Source organism: Giraffa tippelskirchi, chromosome 1 (assembly GCF_054371585.1).
Source record: "Giraffa tippelskirchi isolate mGirTip1 chromosome 1, T2T-mGirTip1v1.2.pri, whole genome shotgun sequence".
In the NCBI taxonomy this organism is placed as follows: Eukaryota; Metazoa; Chordata; class Mammalia; order Artiodactyla; family Giraffidae; genus Giraffa; species Giraffa tippelskirchi.
Window position 1 is genome coordinate 96,191,845 of NC_137275.1, and position 18,080 is coordinate 96,209,924.

Here is an 18,080-nt window from a genome sequence, read left to right on the forward strand (position 1 = left end):
GCAGAGACTCAATCAACCCACAGAGCAGATGAATGAAGTATCAAGAGTTTTAAACAGCAAAAGCTGAAAAGATACATGTCATTAAAAATGCAGACTTGAAACATGAAGGAATTGTGTTTTCCTAATTATACTTGGAAAAAGGAGCAAAAAGTATTAAGTGGTCACATAAAGAAAACTTGTATGGAAAACAAAATCCATTTTAAGGGAGTTAGAAAAGGAAAAAATACTTTGAGTAATGTAAACAAAAATTTAAACCATTTCTCTTCAGAATCACTAGTGAATGAATTATGGGGTGCAGAGATTTTTGGAGAGCTGGATGGTTATCCTTTAACTGACACATTGTAAACAAATTTAGCCTTCTCAAATGCAAACCTTTCTAAAATCTATTATTTTATTTTAAATGATTATCTATTACTTTGCTTTCTTAATTAGTCTTAAAGGCTCATGATAAGAAACACTGTATAATGATTTACAAACTCCAGCCTGAGCTCAGATTCTAGGCTGATTCATAAGAATCACCTGAGAAACCTCATAAAACTATGGAGAAGATACTCTGATTTACTAGGGCAAGAGTGAAGCCTAGAAATCTGTGCTTTTAAAAAACCTTCACAGGTGATCCTGATTCACAGTCAGATTCATGACACTTAGAGTATAAGAGGAAGAACACTTGCCTATTTGTATTCAAGTAGCTTTATTTCTAAGACCTGTGCATGCATTTAACACACAATGATAGGGCATCTGCTGCTGCTGCTGCTAAGTCGCTTCAGTCGTGTCCGACTCTGTGCGACCCTATAGACGGCAGCCCACCAGGCTCCCCCGTCCCTGGGATTCTCCAGGCAAGAATACTGGAGTGGGTTGCCATTTCCTTCTCCAATGCATGAAAGTGAAAAGTGAAAGTGAAGTCGCTCAGTCATGTCCGACTCCTAGCGACCCCATGGACTGCAGCCTACCAGGCTCCTCCATCCATGGGATTTTCCAGGCAACAGTACTGGAGTGGGTCGCCATTGCCTTCTCCAGATAGGGCATCTAACATGTCCTAAAATTGAGCACCTAATAGGGTACTCAGTATACAAGATGAATAAAACAAGGTCTCTCAAAGAGTGCATGTTCAAAACAAGGTAGCCAAATTATAGTATAGGTCTGCCCAATAATAGGACGCAATGAAAATCCATCCCTAGACAATGAAAGACCTCCTCAATCTCAGCCTGGGCTCTGTGGAGAAGATGGCATCTGAGTCCTAAAGACTGAAATATTAGCCAAGTGAATCTAGAGACAGAATGAGGAGAGAGAGGGGGCATAATGTGCCAAACACCCCCTCCCCCATTATATACCCCCATACAGTATAAGGAGTGGTAGGAAGCAGAGAAGGGCTGGATAGGAATTCAAAGTTCAGGTTCCCATCTTGCAAGCAACGGAGGCTACTGCAATACAATCAGTGAATGTCACCATCAGATTTTCATTTCAACCAGATGTTTCTGGCTGTATAAGCGATATGCAGATTTAAGAAGGATAAGAAATGGAAAGAGAAAGGTGAATTAGGAACCCATGGAAGAATTCCAAACAAGAGATACTGAGGATCTGATATAAGGCAGTGAAAACTGAGATGGAAAAGGGAATACAAATTTCAGGAAAATGTAGGCAAAAAGACAAAATGATAGCTTAGATGGAGATGGCAAGTGGGAAGGATGGGAAAAGGTGGAGAAAAAGTAAAAAGGAGTCAAAGATCGCTACCAAATTGAAGTGAGTGACTTACCCTTTCTAAATGTCATTAATAAAATATGGAGCCTGGGTGGGCTTTAAAAGAATTTCTAATTCTAGAAATCTATGTATCATTTTACAACACTGATTATTGAATTATTCAATGATGTCTTCAAAGCCTCTTAAAGTTGGCTTTACACTATGTGGCTCCTGGACATTTTAAGTTCACATGCCTGCTTTCTAGAATATTGCCAATCTATTTCTTAATGTTAAATTATCAGCTATAAAGGTAGTGGCTGACAGCATCCCTGCCTAAAGCAGCTCTTCCCTCTTCTAAATTTGCTATTCTAGATATACACCATAGGTATGAAAGTTAGGTAAATAAGTAATCTTCCTCTCTTCTGCATTACATAGCACTTCATGTGTAATTCCTTATGACACTTTCCTCATTCTACATTGCTTTATTCTTAGTTGTGTAAATGCTTTATATGGCTTATTTAAGCACCTGAGAATATGAAGAGTCTCAATATTCTTTGTACTCCTTCACATAAATCACTCCATACACAACCACCTTGCATACAAAATTTAGACAATATATAGGTGTCTTTTTGCACCAGGATTGTTAGAATGTGAATAGACTGTGAATAAATAGACTGTGAGTGAGGACCCAAGCAGCATTTATTTCTTAGTAGAGAAACTGTAATATAGTGCTCAAGAGGCTTAACAGTCTTTCAGAAGATCTTTTGTTTAGTTCTTTGTTCTCATTTGGGTTCTGGATAGATAGGATTGTTAAAAGGCAGAGATAGAAAACAGCAAGACATCATTAAAGCAAGAAAAATCAAACATATTCAAGCACAACTTGAGAAAAGAGGCAACTATCAAATAAAATATATAGATAGCCCCCTGCTTTTGCATGTAAGCAGTTCTGAAAATCCGTAAGAGGGTTAACTGTGTACATTCTCAGAAGGCTAAAAACTACAAAAAGTCTTTAGGTACATCTTATTGGTGTAATTTGAAAAATATGTCTAGCAATATGTATCAATTCTTTATTTTTACTTTCCCTGATAAATGAACCTCACAGATAACTGAACAAGCTAAAACTAGATAGTATATTGTTAAGGCCAAAATTGTGCTATTAGAGACATGCCTGATGAGTTTTACTTTTGTTAAATCACAACTAAGTTTATGAGGCCTATACTGCTTATGTTTCAACAGAACTTTAGTTTTTCTAGCACACAGCTTCATATCTATAAAAATTTTATATCGGAGTTCAACTGAATAGTTAAATTGTCACTATTGTTCAGAAAAAGAAAGCAATGTGGCCAAAACCGAGTTACTGGCCCTCTTCCTCTAATGGCTGAAAACAATCTTTTTCCAGCTGCTGAATATAACACCACCTGTGTTATCTGTGAGTATCAATTAATGACGTGGAAATTATAGGTTTGACATAATTTCAGAAGTTATGACTTAAGGACTACTTATAATTTCAATATTTGAGAAGACAATGTAATCATAGAATTTTGACTTTGTTTTTTAGCATTTAATGTATAATGCGTCTAAGAGACAGAAAAGAGCCGGTTAGTATGTACAAAAGATCTAAAATTTTTGCATCTCCAGGGTCTTCCATATCTCTATTTCCTACGTGAATTCTGTCCTACACGAACTCTGTAAAAGGGTTTAGCCATCAGGGGTTTACGGCTCTTTATTCTTTTTTTTAATTGGAGTTTAATTGCTTTACCATGTTATGTTAGTTTCTGCTGTACAGCAAAGTGAATCAGCTACATGTATACATATACCCCCTTCCACTTAGACCTCCACTGAGACCACCCCACCCCCATCTCACCCATCTAGGTCACCACTGAATTGAGCTCCCATGCTGAGCTCCTATGCTATACAGCAGGTTCCCACTATCTACTTTACACATGGTAGTGTATATATGTCAAACCTAATCTCCCTGTTCATCCCACCCTTCCCTCCCCTCCGAGTCCATATCTGTTCTCTATATCTGTGTCTCTACTCCTGTACAGCAAATAGGTTCATCTGTGCTATTTTTCTGGTTTCTACATATATACATTAACATATGATATTTGTTTTTCCCTTTTTTACTTACTTCACTCTGTATGACAGACTCTAGGTCAATCCACACTTCTACAAGTGACCCAATTCCATTCCTTTCTAGGCCTGAGTAATACTCCATTGTATATATGTATCATATCATCTTTATCCATTCATCTGTCAATAGATACTTAGATTGCTTTCATGTTCTGGCTATTGTAAATAGTGCTGCATTGAACACTGGGGTACATGTGTCTCTTTGAATTATGGTTACTCAGGGTGTATGCCCAAGCAAACATATTTTTGCTCTTAGTTTACTTGCTATAAGATGAGAATTTTCCAAATGTATTTTTAACAGGAAACTAAGCAGGGCAGAAGGTTTCAAAAGAAGCAGAGAAATGGAGTGAGTTTTACAGGGTAAGGACTTTCAACCCAAATCTAATCAAAATTTAGATATAGCTGAATCAGCTCAAACATTATGTACCCACTACATACCTAGCACCTTATAATGCACAAAGGATAATAGTGGGTCTTCCTTCTGGAAACTTCTATTCCAATTAGAGAGACAAACTCATAAATAAAGGAGTTGCTATAATGTGGTAATGCTAAGATAGACATATGCACATAATACTGGTTTGCTAACAGGCTTGATGGAATATTTCATTTAAATCTACTAATTTTTCTCTCTCAGCCTTAAATGTATTTACTATCCAGTTGTCAACTTCATGTCCCATTCCTGAAACTCACTGTCTTTCAGACCTAGATCAGAGAGGTAAATGCACAGCACTTGTGCCATCACTCATATCTCCCATGCCACCACAGTTATTCTTTCCCCAAAAGTTCTCACAAGCTATTTTATACAGTGTACCAGGCAGCCATGAAGAGTAATTGGCATGTGAGATGTAACCCATCTGCTACCCTTATCTAGTTTTACTTCTACTAGTACCCTGTTGGCAGAAGCTATTTGAAACTTTCAGCACGGGGTCTAATTTCTTGCCCAGCGAAAAATACATACTCTTTCATTTCTGTTTCAGCTTTTTGCATTCCCTTTTGGGCCAAACACAGATTTATTTCCCATGTGAGGAATCTCAAGGTCCAGTACTATTTGGAGAGCACAGATAACTAAGGTTTCCTATAAGCAATGAAAAATCACACACATCTCATGTGAGCTCTACTCATCTAATACTAACATGTTTAATATTAATACTAATTAATAGGTGCCAATAATACCTATATTTTGCAAATATGATAACTGAGGACTAGAGAGAGCCAGGACTGAAAATCAGGCAACTCTTTGTAACCTTTTGCTTTGGAGAATTAACCTCTCCAACAAGAACAACTTGACCAATTGGGATAAAAGCAAAGGACAGCAGCCAAGACACTCGGGTTAAATCTGGAGGCAAAGTCTTACAGAAACCATAGAATTTTAAAGCAGGAGGGAGTTTTTCAAATTGCCTAGTTAAACTTGCACATTTTACTGATGATGAAATCCAGTATCAGAGACTTTAAATGAACTGCCCACATTTCTGCAGTCTGAGAGTAGCAGAACTACTCATTTATTTTGTATCCCAGTTTAGAGCTTGTATCATTCTAATTTTTTCAGTAAGTGACAAAAAGCCAACCTAAAATGGTGTATGAAAAAAAGATGGGGGAGAAGGGGCATTATTGTGATAGAATTATTGGCTAGCATATTTGAAAAAGGCATACAGGAATAGCTCAACTTTTGGAGTAGTTAAAAGCTGGCGTTAAGAAGCTCATCTCTCAGTCATGAATTCTGCAGGACAGACTTCATTCTCAGGCCCTACAAGGTGGTTCTCTTGTAGTTTCAAGCTCATATCACCACACACCAATCCTGTAGACAAGATCTGCTTTTTCTACAGTACAAAAATCCCAAAATTGAGTTTCACTGACCGTGACAGACCTGACTGGGGCCACTTGCATATCCTTAAACCAGTTCACTGCGGCCATGGGAGGTAGGAAGGATAAGATGGATTTGAATTACTTAGTGAAGTTCATATTCTCCACTCCTGGACCCAAGAATAGATTCATCTTCTCTGAAATCACAAACTGAGAGTGAAAGAAAGTTGAATCGATATTAAAAAAAAGTTGGGGTACTGTTAACATAAGAAGTAGGTAGAGATAACAAATGGCAAAATCTACAAATTCTACATCTATCCATAAATAGTTGTTGAAAGAATAAAGGCTAAAAGAAGACAAAAATTGCCTTTTTTAAAACATCCAAAAGACTGTCTTGAGGGGAAAAAAAAGATTAATCAGTTCTCTCATATTTCAAGAAAGAGCTGAACCAGTAAGAAGAGACAAGAATACAGATTCAATTCAGTAGATGTAAAGAACTTTCTAACAACTAGAGAGATCCAGTAATTGAACAGGTGGCACCATGAAGTAATGAGTTTCCCATAGTTGGAAGCCTTCAAACAGAAGAAGGGTGACCATCTGTTAGGAATGTTATAGAAGGGATCCCTATACTGGGTGGGAGGTTGTTCTAAACTACCTCTTAGATTCCTTCCAACTCTAAGATTCTAAATTATTGAGAAGAGCATGAATAAAAGATCCAAAAATCCATTCAAGAATTAAATTATTCAACAAAAGGTAATAGAACTTTCAGCTATGAAGTCAAGTCAGCCAGACTTTTTGTGCCAGCCATCCAATTTTACAAAGAAAACAGAAACAGATCTATAAAAATGATTATTTTTAAATTACAACATTAAAATAAATTTTACAAGGAAACACAAAATCCAGAAAGCATTTTAAAAATTTCTCTTATGAATTTTATCTATATGTTCACATAATTTCACTTCTGTCAGATTTATCCCCTAAGTTGAACAGAGTTAAGTTCCATATTACTCTTTTTTACCTTCCCAGCTTCTGAGATATAGATAACTAAGTGGCTTTGTTACTATCAGGCTGTGCTTTTTCACTTAACGTTATATTAAAAATGTTTACCACAATGATATAAAATCTTCATCATTACTGTTTTAAGGTCTCATACATTTAATTGTTGGTATACCATAGTTTTGGAGAAGGAAATGGCAACCCACTCCAGTATTCTTGCCAGGAGAATCCCAGGGACAGAGGAGCCTGGTGGGCCGCCGTCTATGGGGTTGCACAGAGTCAGAGACAACTGAAGCGACTTAGCAGCAGCAGCAGCATACCATAGTTTTCTCAATCATGTCCCTATTCGAGGGCATTTAGGCTTCTCTCAATTTTTCACTATAGTTTTGCCTTGAACATCAAACAGTTTTTTTTAACCTCTTTTCAATTTTTTCCTAGGTCTGCAGTTGGGCAAAAGGGTATGGATATTTTTTATTTTATAAAAAAGAATACCATCAGTTTGTGGTAAACTAGCAGTAATTGATCTAACCATTTCCCCAAGACATTGTCCACGTTAGGCTTTATTCAACATTTTAAAAACTGCTAACACTTATTAAGTAGCACTTTATAATTGTTTACATTTCGATTTTTTCTCTACTAATGAGTTTGAATAGCCTTCTCAACTCTTTTTTTCTTTTTTAATGAAAACACAATTCTTAATCTACATTGCTACTGTTAGGAGGAAACTCATAGTACATGTGGATGCAAAGAAGCCACATCAGAAAAGGGGAGTAAAACAGTTAATGTAAACAGATTAGGCCCAAGATGGAATCACTCACACTAAACCCTACCTTGGAAAACCAAAATTAACTGCTCTGATTCTTCGAAAAGGAAGGCTTAGGTCAACTGATCAGTGCTTACTTGTCCAGCACTAGTTACCTCACCAGGCTCCAAGACCTCTCTTTGCTCCATATAAGGGAATAATCCTGCATTAAATGGCAACCCACTCCAGTACTCTTGCCTGGAAAATTCCATGGACTGAGCAGACTGGTAGGCTACAGTTCATGGGGTCGCAAAGAGTCGGACACAAGTGAGCGACTTCACTTTCACTTTCAACCAATCAGCAAATGCCCAGTATAACTTTCCTGTTCCTGCTCACTTTGGTCTATAAAACCCTGTTGAATTGTACAATTCTTTGAAGCTCCTTTCTATCTTCTAGATTGGACGCTGCCTGACTCATGAATGGCTGAATAAAGCCAATGTTATTATTGTTTTTGTTTAGTCACTAAGTTGTGTCCGACTCTTTTGTGACCCCATGGACCGTAGCCCACCATGATCCCCTGTCCATGGGATTTCCTAGTCAAGGATACTGGAGTGGTTCGTCATTTTCTATTCCAGGGGCTCTTACCTACCCAAGGATAGAAACTGTGTCTCCTGTACTGGCAGGCAGATTCTTTACCACCGAGGCACCAGGGAATAAAGCCGGTAAGATGGCATCACCGACTCGATGGACATGGGTTTGGGTGAACTCCGGGAGTTGGTGATGGACAGGGAGGCCTGGCATGCTGCGATTCATGGGGTCGCAAAGAGTCGGACACAACTGAGCGACTCAACTGAACTGATGTACTCAATTGACATTCTTTAACAAAAGAAAGAATAGAAATTAATTCCAAGAAGAAGGGCAAATTTTTCCTTCTCCCAATCAGAACCTGCTCTCTGGGATGGCTAGAGAACATTGAGAAACAGTTGGTTCCACATATTTCTGATATAGCTTCCTTAAAATAAAGGAACGATAAAGGAAGTGAGTGTTCTCTAGTAAGTTCCTTTTCCTTTAAACTCACGTTATCCAGAAACCACAGTTTTTCCTGGGATTTTAAGATTCCAAACGTCTCAAAAAGTATCCCCCATACTGAAGGCTCTGCTAAACAGGAAAGAAAACAAATTTAAAAAATAAGAGGATGAAATTAAAGTATAGGAAGCATATAATAACATTATAGTATGTCAAAATTAAACTGAAAAAAATGAAGTTTGGCTCAGTTTCTACAAATAACTGCACTTGCTTCTAACACTATATTACTAAATGAGTACAGATCACTCTGATTCATTTTTTCTCTCTAGAAAGATGTACACATGAGTGGAAGAAGATTTAAAATAAGATATTAAAGGTGTGAAAGTGAGAGATTCAAAGTCCTTGTTCCCACAGCAACTGTACAAGACACATTTGCACTACACAGGCACTCCTGAGAAAAGAATCTGGTTTTTGCCACTTACTAATCCCTAGGAAAACAAAAGGTAAATACACTAACAAAATCACAACTAAACTGCATTACAACTTGAGACCAACAGGTTATAGTTGCCTAGGTAATAAAAAAAATCTTATATTTCCCATGGGAAACTGGCAGTAATAATTTTATGTATTTATTATTCATACTATGCAACAGAGTAAAAAGGTCCCCCCCAATAAGATGCACTTGAAAGTATGTGATCTGTGATGCAATCTGAATAATGTCTTTTGTATAAAACACTACTACTGGGTTTTTGGAAAAGAGATGAGTCTCTAAATCTTTAAGAAAGACCAAATTCTTTATAAACAAATGAAAAACAGTTCAAAAAGGAAACTCATTCACCAAATAAAGGATAGCTACTAAGAAAGAAGGTTCTGACATCAGTTCTAGGCAGGAATCAGAGAATTCTGCCCAACTTTTGCTGAAAATTCTTGGTTTTTGCCAGGAAAAGCAGAATAGAATTGAAAAGAAATAAAATGGAAGTTTCATGAGAGGAGGAACCTAGACCTGAGTCTAATGCCTAAGAGGTATTCAGTAAATGGAGGAATCTAGACCTGAGTCTAATGCCTAGAGGTGTTCAATAAATATCTGCGAAACAACTGAAAGAATACACTTCTCAAAGAATCAAGAAGCCTGACTGTTCAGAAGATCAGACATATATTCCAAAGCACTTTAATAAGACTTGTCCTCTAAGTTGAACAAAGTTAAACTGTATTATTCTTTTTTCCTGGCCATATACACACCCTGTGCCTTCTGAGTCCTCATGTATACAAGGAGTCTCTGTTCACTGTGTAACCCGAGTGAAGCATGCATAGCTGCTTGACTTACCAAGTTAAGAGATAAAAGCCAAAATAGGGTGAACTTCAAAATGTGCCTTAAGCTCCACAGAGTTGGTAGTAAAAGCTGATACTCTCTGTACCACTACACATAAATGTAAAGTTTTCTTAAAATATATAAAGTCATTTTTTTATAAGAAACGCTACCAAGAGCCAAAGCAAAATTTTCAGAACAGAATGGCATTAGAGGAAAGCAATGAAGGTCATCAGGGAATGCTTTTGGGTTCCCATGGTGACATTTGTTCCTGATTATATATTTAACATTAAATACTTTCCTCCTGGAGTCTAAAGGCTTTTAAGACAGGAAATAAATCAGATTCATTTGCTTTCTAATTTGTGATATCCAAAGGCATATTTCCTGGTTTCTGCAGTCCTGACTACCAAAGCCAGGAAACAGATCTTTAAAATAAGCCTTTAGGTTCCTGCCTATTTTAATTCCCTTCTCTGGGCCTAAAGACATTTTAATAGAAGATATCAAATAACTCATTCTTCTCCATACCTAGGCATATTTACTTTCCATTGAAAGATAGTCTGCTATTATAGCTATACAATAGTCTGTATTTTCTCAAAGTTCAGATAAGAGATATACAAAATTTGATATGAGATTTAAGTGCCCTGGCTTCCCTTTAACAAAATGGATAGGGGAGTCTAATGTGTATTTTTCAACCCCACTAATCAATTAACTCAGTTCTGAAACTACCTGAAAACTACCTTGTCTCCTATCTGGAGACAAGATCACAGATCTCAGAGGCCAAGACTCAGTTTCATAAAACTGCTGCCCGCCTCTTCCCCTCCATCCAACTCCACCCCACCCCACACACTTCAGAGGCCAATTGCAAGTCCAGGTTGTAACTTATGCTTCTATTAATACCAGCCAGCTATATAGTGAATGTTCCCTTGATCACCCTCTTTGGGTTCCATTAGTTTGCTAGAGCTGCTCACAGAACTCAGGGAAGCATTTACTTAACCATTTTATTACAAAAGATAGTACAAAGGATATAGGTAAACAGTGAGATGAAGAGGTACCCAGGGCAAGGTGTGTGGGACAGGGTGCAGAGCTTCCATGCCCACTCTAAGCTGCCCCTCTCCCACCATTTCCACGTGTTCACCAACTCAGAAGTTCTCCACACCCCTGTCCTTGGTTTCTACAGAGGCTTCAGTATGTAGGCAAGGCTGATTAAACTCTTGAGCTTTGGTGATGACTCAACCTCAGTCCCGCTGCCCTCCCAGGAAATCAGGGGGTGGGACTGAAAGTTCCAATCCTCTAATCGCAAGGTTGGTTCTTCTGGGAATAGGACCCATCCTTAAGTTACATAGGGACTACCAAAAAGTTGCCTCATTAACATAAAAAAAGACATCTTTATCCTTCTCACCACTTGGGAAGCTTCAAGGTTTTAGGAGCTCTGGGCCAGGAATGGGGACAAAGGCAAAATATATATACATATAATTTTTATTATAAATCATAACACCACAGGTAGAAAGAAAAAGAATTATAAACTAAATGTATCCCCCACACTGAGAGTGACATATTCTTACCCATTTATAGAAACATACACAAAAGCAGATATACTACCTATGCTCCCAAGGCTTTGACAACCAACACACACCAGGGAAGCACTCAACAGAGAGATACCTTCAGACCTTCGGAGAGACACAGAAAGGAGGCAAAAGGAACGAAATAGAATATAGAATGTGTATTACTTGCAAAGGATGGACAGCTACTCAGGACAGGCAGCCAGCAGCATACCCAGGCATACCAGCAGTGCCGGGCAAACCGAGAGGGGTCTCACTGGAGTGTGGAACCCTGTGTCTTGTGTCTTTCCCTCTCTCTCACACACACCAACACACGCTCTCCTCTCCCCCTCACAAACGGATATATCCTGTCTTTCACAGTCTCTCTCACACAGTCTCTCCTATGCACACACAATCTTATACACAGTCTCTCACGGTTGTTGTACTGCACTCATACACAAAATTTCTCTCGCATAGTCTCTCACACAGTCTCTCATACACAGCTCCTCTCTCTCATACATAATGTCACACACACACAGAGTCTTTCAATGTACATAGTCTCACATATACTCCCTCTCCTGTCACACTCACGCGCGCGCGCGCGCGCGCGCCCCTCGGCCCCGCCCTTCCATGGCCCCTCCCCCCGGGTGGGCTCCGCCCCGGCAGCTGAGGGCCGGGCGAGCCTGTGACTCGAGGCGCCGAACCTGGCTGGTACTTGTGGCGCCCCAGCCGGGGGGGCGCGCTCTGGAGACGCCTGTCAGTGGCGAGCGCGGACGATCCTACGGCGGCCCTAGGGCAGCGGTGGCTGCCTCCGGCTTGGCGGCCGTCCGGGGCGGCAGAAGTTGGCGGCGGGATGTGCTCGGCCGGGCAGCTGCTCGGCGGCGGCGGCGGCGGCGGCGGCAGCGGCGGGGAGCGCGACGAAGACCGGGACGCGCTGGCGGAGCGAGCGGCGGCGGGGACCGAGCAGGAGTCCGGGGCGAGCCCGCGCCGGCGCGGGCGGCGGCCACCGGAGGAGCGGGAGCAGGTGAGCCTGGCAGGGCGGCGCGGTCCGGCCGGTTTCCCGAGCCCCACGCGGTGGCGGAGGGAAGTGGCCCGGCGGGAGGGCGGCGCCCGGGCTGTGCTCGGCTTGAGGAGCTGGGCTCGGCGGCGTTCGGGGGAAGCCGAACAGTTGACCCCGAGAGCAGTTGACGGCGCGCTCGGGACGGGCCGCGGGGTCGCGTGCCGAGTGCCGACCCGGAGTCGCGTGCCTGGCTGGCTGAGCTCCGCCCTTTCCCACCCGTCTGGCGGAGAGGATTCTCAGGCCAGAGCCCAGGGCTCTGGAGAAGTGCTCTCCATAACGGTCACTTATCTAAAAGCCTTACATGTAAACACTCTTCCACTTCGAATCGGTTCCCCGGGGCTGTGTTTTAGGGTCCAGCGACTCCCCTCCCGCCTTCCATCTTGGCGTTTCTGAACATACCTAGCGTCTCTGTACGGTGTAGGTGTATTTCTGTAGCCATGCAGTCAGTATCTGAAGGCATGTGTAGGAGCCAGTATCACAATGGACGTCTTGACGGGGACTCTCCGAGAGCAAGTTTTTCACAGGAACAGAAGGGAGATCTAAACTTCATTGAAAAACTGAAAAAGCCGGAAAATTGCTTTCAGTTGTTACCAAAGGGGGAAAAAGCATGAGTCCAGCCATAATAAAGGAAAGAGAAGTTGGGCAGTTTTTGAAACTCTGAATTTGCTTTCACTAAATAAAATATGGTGATAATAGGCATTATAGCATTTATCTTCACAATTAGGCAAGATGTTTAATGAAAGAAATTGAATTATCCCACATAGTGGGATGAATTTTCACCATCAAATACAGTATATCTTCAAAAATACCCGGGATTAGCTTACCCTCAGAATCCCATTAAAGCACAAGAAATGAAATTATCGTTTGCCTTTATTACAGGGTATACTGTTGAGATCAGTTGATACCTGTCTCCTCTTATTATCCTTCAGCATCTTTTTTTCACATTTCACAAACTCTAACATCACTAAATACATTAATAGATAAAGTATAATTTCTCTGCCTTGTGTTTAGGAAACAGAAATAACTGTGTGGCAGGCACAAAATATGCCTTAGCATTAGGTTTGCTCACCACGTGGAAGTGTAATTTTTCATTCTTTTGACGATATAGGAGATGGTAACTGAAGCATATAATTTGGTAGCTATGAGATCTTTCCTGATGGTTTTCCCCCATTAACTGTACCATGACTCAGTAGCTAAAGGACTGTTTCCTCTTACTTAGTTGTTCAGCTGGCAAAGTGAAGAAAACAGCAACAGAAACTCCCTGGGGCCAGAGAAATATATTTAAACTGAAGGTTCCGAAGTAATTTCAAGTGGTTGTAAGGGAGTATGTAAAATACTTCATCTAAGCTTTTGTGGATTTTTCATCAGCAGCAGCTCTGGTCTTAACAGAATTGCCTATGGTACACAAAAAGGGATGAAACAAAAAAAGAATGAAACATATACCCTAGAAAACAGATATACTTTGCATACCTGCCTCTATCATTGTATGTCATGGAAATTTATTTCCCTATACTCCTGTGAAAATGTTATCATTTTATTTTTATCACATGATTTATTTATGTACTCTAAGCCCACATACACAATACTTGAAAATTACATCTGAGATATGCATTCCCTCCTAATAATATATATGCACCAAAGAACTTCTCATAAGTAAGTCAAAAATAAACAAAAAATTGATACAACCCAAACCCATTGGTGTAAGAAACAAGCTTTTATGATAAATCACTTCTTGGTAATGAAAAGTGTTAGTCTCAGTCGTGTCCAGCTCTTTGCAACCCCATGGACTGTATCCTGCCAGGCTCTTCTGTCTGTGGAATTCTCCAGGCAAGAATACTAGAGTCGGTTGCCATTCCCTTCTCCAGAGGATCTTCCCAACCTAAGGATGGAACCCTGGTCTCCTACATTGCAGGTGGATTTTTTGCCATCTGAGCTATCAGGGAAGCAATAAATGTAGCTTTTTTCAAGTGCTGAAAATGAAATTTAAAATTTATATGCACTGTCTTGTAATGACAGTAGAGACATAAAGATATTTGAAGAAGAGGTAAATGAAATTAACAACTGTAAAACATAACCTAAGGAGTTGTTTTAATTTGCTTTTCTTTAGGCAGATAGTGTGTGTGTGTTTGCTGCTTTAAGGACACGTGGACTCCAAATTTTAAGTGGAGTACTTTTGAAAATGGTTTGTAAACTTGTTGTTAATATTTAGAACTTGGAGTGAACTTTTCCGTAGAAACAATGATATAAACAGAAACAAAACCAAAACTAATTAACTGGAAATGAGACAGAGGCCATCTCCTTGCTGTCCTTTCTGCTTGACACACTCAATATTCCAGAATCTGAATAGCCTCATGGATGTTAAGAGAGAATTGGTAGCAGCGGCCGCAGTAATAGCAGAGGCTCCCTTATATCTGGACCAGGGTTATGGGTGGTGTGTTCTTGAATGCAGTAGTTCCAGAAGCACCTGACTTTTGCTCCTCCAACTCTTTCAAAGATTTTTGTCAGCCCCTGATTTTCTGTATTAAATCCCTTTCTGTTTCTAGTCCCTTCACAGTTTGCCCTTACCTGATAATTTGATGAAGCAGGTTTCTTCCTTTGGCTCTTTCCCAGGCTAAAGTCTCCTCCATATACATCTTTCCCTTCACTGATTTTTCTTTACATTGTTGACTAAAAAGCTCTTGCCCTTTCTTCAACCTGGAGGGCTCTTACATCAGCTTTGATTATACAAAATGTATCTTTGGCTCATTGTTATTATGATACCAGATAAAAATGGTATTTATTTCATGTAGTACCAAAATACTGGTATTTATATAGGTGTTTTCTCAATAACTAAGATCTTACCAGCATTTTTTTTTTTTTACAGTTTATCCTTAAATCCTACTCCATCTGAGAGAAAAACTAAGGTTCCTCTGTCCTTCTGACCTGAATCTTTCCAGGTAGGATGACTGACAAGGCAGCCTGTGTCCTAGGAAAGGAGGACTTGAAAGACTGGACCAGGTTCCCCAGATGAAGGAACTGTGTCAAGTCTGAAGTAGGAGTTTGGCCTCAGAGAGAAAAGCCAGGAGACAGGCAAAATGCCCAAGGAACTGAAGGGACAGGACATAGCTATCCTGAATGTGTGTTGGTAACTGTGTGCATGAGAGATGATCAAAATATGTTCTGACTCTGAATGCCAGGTCCGTTAGAGTCTCTGCCCTGCTGTATACCTCGAAAGTTAAAGTCTCCAGTCCTTTTATTACACTTATGTATGTAATGTGAGTGGCATACACTTAGATGTGGCATTCACAACCTGAATAACCTAAGATGTCCCTGCCATCTTAGAGCATAGAAAGGTACTGCTATTCTTGGATTGACTTTAGAATCATCATTTTTAGCTTTAAGGTCTTTATGTGTTATGTACTTTGGAAAGTGTAGAAATATAGAACAATCTAAAGAAGAAAACAAGGGCATTTGAAATCTCACTAAGTAATATTGTGCTATAAAATATGAAATATTTGGTGTTACTGCATTCATATATCTGTGTGTGTGTGTGTGTGTATACAGATATACACACTTTTTTTAACAGGTTTTAATGTTATATTTGAATGTGGCATCTTGTTTTATCTACTTAGGCATGTTGTGCCATTTTCCAATTTTATCAAAAATTCTTTGCCTAATTGTCATTCCCCAATTTGCTTCAAACTTTCTTTTATAGATAATACTGTAATAAAAATCTTTGCTTATAAAGTTCTACCTTGTTGTCACAGTTCCTCATAGTTCTACCTTAGAATAAATTTCTAGAAGTGGAAGGCCTAGGTCAGTAAGTCAAACTCTTTGAAGTCTCTTGAAACATCCTGAAGAATTACATTCAGGAAAGCCTGCACCAGTGTACACTCTGGCATTAGTATGTAAGAGTCAATTAGAAGCCATCCATGTCAGCAATGATTTAATTTATAGATTAATCTTTGCCAGTTTAGTAGGCAAAAATTATCTTATTGTCATAAGATATTGCTAGAGAGTTTTACTAAACCACTCATATATTTATCGAGCATCTGCATTTTTTTTCTCGATTTTAAAAAGGTTATTTATTTATTTATCTTTGGCTGCGCTGGGTCTTCCTAGCTGCACACCAGCTTCAGTAGTTGTGGCCCACAGGCTTAGTTGCCCTGCAGCAGGTGGACTCTTAACCATACCGGGGATTGAATTTGTAGCCCCCTGCATTGGCAGGCAGATTCTTAACCACTGGACCACCGGGAAAGTCTTATATTTCTTTTTAATCATGCTCTTTGACCATTTTTTTCTTTTGGCATTATTATAAGATATTATGCCAGATTTCACATTGCTTATAATTATTTTCCCTGCTTGCTATTTACTTTATAATTTTATGATGTTTTTGATTTAGAAATGCTTTAAATTTTTATTAGCCAAAGGAATACTTTTGGTAATTTCATACACACATCTTATACCCTCACACATGCAGACACACATACATATATTTATATATATTTCTGTAGAACATTCTTTCTAATCCTACAGTTAATTAAAATATCGATCAATGTTTCCTTTATGTGTGTGTTTATTTTTATTTTTATTTTATTACTCTCTATATTTAATCTCTTTCCAGTGACTTCATGTATTGTGTGAGGTAGAGAGCTAATCTTTTTCCCCCCTAATCACTGAATAATCCACTTTCTCTTTGGGTTCACAATCCTTTATAGTAGTTATAAATACTGAAATAAGCTTTTACATTTTTCTGTTGGCATTCTGAAAGGGATTTCTTTTTCCACATCACATTTTTGCTGCTGGTTTTTAGCTATTGGTTCTTATATATTTAGTTTTAAGCTGGCTACCTTTCTGAACTCTTTTATTAATTCACTTTTTAAGGGAGTGTTGGGAGGATGAAGAATCTTTTCTATTGTTTACGTGTTTGGCTGCTCTGGGTCTTACTGTGGCGTGTGGGATCTCTGTCCTCATTGCGTCATGTGGGTTCTTTAGTCGCGGCAGGTCAGTTCTTAGTTGCAGCATGTGGCATCTGACCAAGAATCAGACCTGAGCCCCATGCATTGGGAGTGTGGAATCTTGGCCACGGGATCATCAGAGAAGTCCCTATTAATTCTAACACTAATACATACTAATATCTCTTAGACATCTAGGTATATAATCATCCACTCTATAGATAAGGTTGATTTTGCTTCCTTTCAGATGGTAACGCTTTATTTCTGCTTCTTGCCTTTTGCAATCCTGGAACTTTCAGATAAGTGTTGGCTTATAGATATTTAAATAAATAAGTGAAGGAACGTGCATAATAGCATTTATCAAAGAATGTTCCACAAGATCATCTGTTTAAAAAGAAAGTGGCAGTAGCAGAAAGCTTTATACCTGCTCTATGATCTGTCATTAAAGATATGATTAGCAGTACATATTCTAGATCCGGAATACCTATGTTTGAATCCTCACTCTGCTACTTACTAACTGTAACTTTGGGCAAGTTAATTAACCTCTTTGGCCCTCAGTTTCTTCATCTGTCTAAAGGGGAAAATAGTTGTATCAACCTCACAGAATTGTCATATGTGTATATGTAATACATGTAGAATGTTAGAGTAGTATCTAGCATATAATAAGCAGGTAAAGGTTAGCTTTTGGACCTAAGAACCTTAACTAAAAAGAAATCTGAGAAATGTTATTTCTAAGTTCTGCACACTCCACAGTTACAAAGCCGCCCTAGGAAGAAGGAGGAATAGAACAGTGCTCCTCAGCTTTAATGTGCAGACAAAGCATGTCTTGTTAAATACAAGTTACAATTTTGTTGTTCTGGGGTGAGGC

The 18,080-nt window shown here is 39.3% G+C and overlaps 1 protein-coding gene across 1 annotated transcript in view; it reads left to right on the top strand.

Moving 5' to 3' along the window:
* The first annotated feature begins 11,903 nt into the window (after positions 1-11,903).
* FAM241A (family with sequence similarity 241 member A) overlaps positions 11,904-18,080 on the top strand; it is a 40,218-nt gene continuing 34,041 nt past the window's right edge. Inside the window, exon 1 of the mRNA XM_081484934.1 lies at positions 11,904-12,242. Within this exon, the coding sequence (XP_081341060.1) occupies positions 12,072-12,242 (171 nt within the window). The 5' untranslated portion in view covers positions 11,904-12,071. The remainder of the gene's footprint in view (positions 12,243-18,080) is intronic.